Source organism: Podarcis muralis, chromosome 5 (assembly GCF_964188315.1).
Source record: "Podarcis muralis chromosome 5, rPodMur119.hap1.1, whole genome shotgun sequence".
Lineage (NCBI taxonomy): Eukaryota > Metazoa > Chordata > Lepidosauria > Squamata > Lacertidae > Podarcis > Podarcis muralis.
Genome location: NC_135659.1, coordinates 8926934 through 8932933, shown reverse-complemented (window position 1 = coordinate 8932933; position 6000 = coordinate 8926934). Strand labels below are relative to the sequence as shown.

Genomic DNA, 6000 nt, shown 5'->3' with positions numbered 1-6000 from the left:
TCAGTATTAATGTTCATCATTCTCACAAACTTGATAGCCTGCCTGTTCTTTGCTGCATCAAATTCCTCATTAAAGATTGGATAACACATTGTAAACCAAAATATAGTATACCTGTGCCATATGGAAGCTAAGAATTTTAAAGGGATCTTGGCTGGGCAGCAGTAGGATGAAAAGTTTGTTCCGGGTTTTCTTTGTGGTCTCTCAGTTTGCTACTGTTTCTGTATCACTGCATCTTGAACAAAACATTTGTCAAATTATTTTTAGCACTGTCCTCACACTTGTAATTTTCACTTGTGAATAGTTCATAATGTATTTAAAGGTATCCTCCACAACATACTCCTAAGTTAAATTCTTGTCTCGTACAACATACAGGTTTTTCTGCTGTTCTTCCCAAGCTTATTTTTGCCTCAATGTATGTTTTGTTGTTTGTTTTTGTTCCCAAATGGGTAAAGGCAACCCATCATTACGGATTTATTTTTTTGTTTTTAGGCTAAAGGAATTGTGAAGACTGAAGAGGGTGAAATGGTACAAGGGCAGGTGCAATCCTTGACAGTGTAAAGCAGACTTCCTCAACCTCAGTCCTCCAGATGTTTTTAGCCTACAACTCCCATGATCCCTAGCTAGCAGGACCAGTGGTCAGGGATGATGGGAATTGTAGTCTCAAAACATCTGGAGGGCCGAGGTTGAGGAAGCCTGGTGTAAAGCATGCAGTAATGCCATATAGGCAGTGAGAATGATGGGGGGAAATGGCATAATTGATTTCAGTCAGAGGCTTGCTTTTCTCTTAAAAGGAACTATGGCACTTGAGCACATTTGTATCTCTCCCACTGAAACCACAAGGGCTTGAAGGTGCTTACGTTTTGGCATCAGCATGCCATGTGTTACTCATTATTTATAAAAAGAGAGAGAGAAAATGCCCCAACGCCTACAATATTCACACATACATGATCTAAACATTGCCACATTTCCTTTTGTCATGGTTCTAACAAAGCCTGATGCATGAATCCCATGCAAGCGCCTTCTAGAGATTTCTCTTGTGTTCAGAGTAATTGGCTCCACATACATGAACATTTGCAAGCATATACCTGCATGTTGACAGGCTTGAATAGGATGAATGTTTGCGGGGGTGGTGGTGTGAAAGTTAAAATGAAAACCCCCTGCAAAAAACCCTTTTTGTACCTATTTTAAGTTCTGCAGTCTGTGACTCCAATATGGGTAAAACAGCTTGATTTCAGCAGAGTATGGGGCTGATACTGGAATAATTGCTATTCAGTAATGAAGCTGAATTAGTCTTGATATTATAAAGGGTATTGGTAACAAATGACATAGAATTAGTTTACAGAGTTACAGTGTCTTAAAGGAAGATACTGAAAATGTGCATATATTGTCAGAAACGTGACTGAGATTGTTTAGCTGTGGCACAGTGGACAGGCTTGGTCATTTGGACCTTCAGTCTGATCCTCATTGGGTTGCATGGTCTTATTGTCTGCTTTTACCACTAATAAATGTAGTGGGGGAAATCAAATACCAACTCAAGGGAAATGTTTCTAAATTTTGATTGAAAATGAGACAGTGTGCTGGTCAGGAGAGATGTGGAGCTCATTCTACATGGGATCAGTAGCCATCTTTCACATGGTGTACGATGCTTGGCAAAACTGAACAAGTTTTTAAAAAAAGCAAGACACACAAGTCCAAATTATTACCAGCTCCATAAAACAGAAAGCAGTCTTTGCTTTCCCCCACAAAATCTTGTAGGGGCAACATTTTTCACAGTGGAGGCAGAATTCCAATTAAATGCTTAAAGGGGGGAAAAAGGAGCAGTCAGTATTAATCTGGAGACTTTCAACAGATACATTGCGGGATCTTATTTCATTAGATTGTTTTGATTATAGAATGGCAGCTATGGAAGTCAGCAGAAACCCCTTGCCTAATTCAGTTCTGTTTATATTTTTCGCAATAACATGTTGGAAGCTTTTGCCATGGAAGTAAAAACTTTACATATGCACTTTCCCCCTTAACAGCTATAATCTCTCCAAGGGAGAAACGTACATACTTTCACACAGTGAAAGGCAGCATGTATTTGGGTCGAGAAGCTGCTGTGTTTCTTTAGCATTTTACTGTGTCTTGTCCCATTCTCGTGTGATTTCAAAATAGGCCCCCAAACCCCACAAGAGCAAGTGAAAGCTTCTTTTTAGGCTTTGACTGTGTGATAGCTCAGTCAGTAGAGCACGAGACTCATAATCTCCAGAGTTGTGGGTTTGAGTCCCATGTTGGCCAAAAAGAATCCTGCATTTCATGGGGTTGGACTAGATGACACTTGTGGTCTCTTCCAACTCTACAATTCTATGGGTTGTAGCCATTGCTAATATTTCAGTGGGTCTACTCAGGGTATGACATAGTTGGCTACCGCCCTGTTGGTTCAGGGACAGAATATTGAGAGTTTGCACGTGTAAGACTGGTACGCTTGTGCGTGTAACCTCATTGGCAATCGTTGTGCTTGAGGTGCTAAAACTGATCTACCTGTGTGATCTGTGACTGCTCATTCACAAAAAAGTAATCACATATTGAGCACCTATGCATGGGCCAGTTCTCAGCTTCTTGTTACACTCATGTGACCTTGCTCCTTTTACTCAGTGAATATAGCAAGATATTGTCTGGAAATGCATAGTTCTTCCATGAGCTATGTCTGCAAACAGTAACCAATTTATAGAAGACACCGTTAAGAGAAGCTTTCTGTGATTCTCAAATAATTGAGGTGGGTTATAAGACTATAGTAGTTCTAAGGGCAATGCAGTACTGAGGTATGTGAGGCAGGCTTGGAATGTGTATGAGTCTCTAAGAAAGTTCAGATTGTTCACAGAACTGCTTCAGTGAAAAGTTAAACAACTCTGATCTCAGATAGTCTATGAAACCCTCTTGACACATCTGGTTTCTGGCTAATGTCTTCCACCATATGATTGTCATGTTATTTTTCTTTCTCGGTCTTTTCATAGTCTTCCCACCCTAGAAAGCAGGGGCAAGGATCCCATGCACTCCAGAGATGGTTGTTGGACAGCTCCCATTCCTAGCCACTGGCTCTTCTGGCTGGGGCTGATAAACACCATAGGTGGAGGGCCACAGGTTTCCTACCCCTGCTATGAAGCTTTCTTTGGCGGGTGAATTCTGAACAGCTTTAAATCTTCTAAAGGTTTGTCTCCTCAAAAACCGGTAGCAGCATAGCAATGGCAATAAAAATGTGTCATTTAGCATGGTGCCATATTATAACATGTACTGAAATAATGAGACAGCATAGGACTTTGCACTAGATTATAGGCATTGCCAAATTCTTTGTAATCCAATTTCCTATAAACTAAGACTCCTTTTTTCATTTCTGATCAGACGAAATATGCCTTGTGCTTGACTTGTATGCAGATTGCAGCCTTGGAGTAGTGGAGTTAAAGGCCTACAGCGGACTTTTTGCCCATGCTGGACCCTTGCATGCTCACATAGTTGATGCGGACTACAAGTCCAGTAAAATTGTGCATTGTGGAGAGATATTTTGTTGTTCTTTTCATGAGAGGGAAAGTGTCCCAAGGTAAAAGGTACTGCTCTTGCAGTGGTTATAACCAGTGATCCCAGCAAGTCAAGAAAATAACTGCTGTAATCACCCCGTGACCCACCTGTGGTGTAGGTTTTTCTAGTCTATGCAAAATCAGTTTTTCCTCTCAGCTCCTCTGCAGCACGTTGTCCAATTGATCACAATGGTACCTAATCTCCCCTAGCCGAAAACAGGACAGGCCTGGCTTGGTGGCTGGGAAGGGTTTGAAATGTAGGAGATAAAATTGTATCTGCTTTGTTTTGGGTAGTGTGCCTTGCCAGTTGGTATAGAGGCTGGGAAAAGAGAGGAAAAGGCAGCAAAATCCCCTGTGATGCTGCGAACTGCAAATGCTTAAAGGCTGCAATATAGGTAGGAAGTAAAACCAGCTGTGGCTGCCCCACCATTTATCCTGCATAAGGCAAAGATATACCGAAACAGCCAAGTCAATGTGAAGCTGCAGGACTGGGGGAGGAAGAAAACACAGAAGGGGTGGGGAAGGGGGGAATTGCAATCTCCCAAGAACTTTCCATCCCTTCAGCAGTCAAGTCTGGATTTAGCAATATTGCATTTCCATTGGTTGACTAGAGGTGAGCAAATGAGGACAGTGGCCATGCCACATGAGAGCTGATGTGGAGCTGCCAAAGGCCAAAATGTTTAGTCATTTCAACATGTGCTAGTGTTGCACTCAACAGCAGAGCTCTATGGAAAGAGTCCGTAAACTCTTATTTACTACAGCTGGCACCCCTAAAGTCATACAAATACTATACACACCAATGTGCTCTGTTCAGGAGCAGTGCCTCCTATGTCCCACTCTTTCAGACAAAAAGCAAATATATATCTTAATACCATGTTTTCTTTCAGCTCTACAGGAAACAAATAGTGGATTCCCATTCTAAAATAATGGAAATGTTCTCGGAATGGCACGCCTGTGATCCTTGAAGTCTGGTTGCCGTCCCTCAGTGGGTGGTTTTTTGTTTTTTTAAGTATGCTTTCAGGCCCCAGAGAGCAAGTGGGGATATGGCAAAATTGACGGGAGCGCGAAATTTTAAAAAGGAGGATGATCCATTTCATCAAGCCAAGAGGCTGGGCTTGTTGGAAAGTCTGGATAACCAACGCTGCTTCCAGTAGAGATATCAGAGGTTGGGCCTCCAGCCATAGCTCTGAGTGTCTGACTCACCCCCTGCCCTCCATGTGCCATTATTCCTAAATTATTGTCCATTGTGTAATCCAAGCCATTTAGCAACGGAGTGTGTGATGGAAGGGATGATATGGAAGCGGGAGACTGTGGGATTCCGTAGGGGCTTCCATCCCTCAAGTCCTGATACGATTGTCCAGTCCCATCCATTGAGAAAGTACCGTTCATTAGCTGTCCACTAGCCACCTCACCAGCATTGTTATAAATTCTGTTGTTGTGGCCAAGCTCTGAGAGGATTTGGTCTTCTGTAAACAAAGCAAGGAAAACAGCATTTTAAGTGCAGCAGTAATAATAAGGGTCACTGCATACATTTGCCATGAAAGGAAGAAAGAAGAACGCTGGTAATCTATCCAATTGCAGTCCCATCCAAGACAGCCAACTGTTCTTAAGACCATTGATGCCCATGGATTTAAACTAGCCTTGTATCTAACCACCTGTCTGGTAGCTGTAGGCGACAGAATTGTAAAAAAGTTACTAGCCTGGCAGGGGAGGGACCTTCCCTGGGACAGCATAGAAACCCACCGGCAGGGCACCTAGCTGACTAGTAAATGTTGCCACACGCTAGTAACTTTTGTGACCTTATTTTTAGGGCTTATTCAAGTACAATTCTGCCGCATCATGGCTTAAGTATCTTTTCCATCGCTGAGACAGGATCAACCGCATTCCAACTGGCTGTAGACCTACATTAACTGATTTCCCTTTCTTCTTCTTGTGGCAGTTATGAGGTTCTGCCAATCCAAAGACTGAGAAGCCTCATACATGCTCCAGTGCCCATTTCTGGAAAAGACTAACCAAAGCAGTGCAGATGATGAAAGACTGACATGTTTTCAATGCTCTGACAAACAGTAGTTCTGAAATTCTCAGAGATATTTACATTGCAAAATTCGTCAGTGTCATTGAAAGGTCTATACTGGCATCAAAAGCCAAACTGTAACAAAAAAGCCCTATTGTACCTGTGTGGGAAATGGTCGTTGTTTTTAAAAAATACATTTACTATTTTGACTTATTTTTCAACCACCATTTCTTTCTCACATCTTATTATTATTTGACTACTTGGTTAATCTCTTATCAACTTACTTCTGGTCACTTGCTGATTCAGCACATATCATTGTGTATTTAAGGGCATTAGTCAGCCAAACATAAAGTGCTTAAGTCCAGTTTATTTCAGTGGCAGAGTTAAGCCTAGGCTAAACACACACACCCCGCCATTGTCATCAGTGGGACTTAC

General features: G+C 42.0%; 1 protein-coding gene across 2 annotated transcripts in view; it reads right to left on the bottom strand.

The window, feature by feature from the left end:
- Nucleotides 1–2662: 2662 nt before the first annotated feature.
- Nucleotides 2663–6000, bottom strand: part of LHX4 (LIM homeobox 4) — a 91466-nt gene continuing 88128 nt past the window's right edge. For both annotated transcript variants that reach the window (XM_077928268.1, XM_077928267.1), the window contains exon 6: nt 2663–5017. In XM_077928268.1, coding sequence (XP_077784394.1) covers nt 4623–5017 — 395 coding nt within the window. In that variant the 3' untranslated portion in view covers nt 2663–4622. The remainder of the gene's footprint in view (nt 5018–6000) is intronic.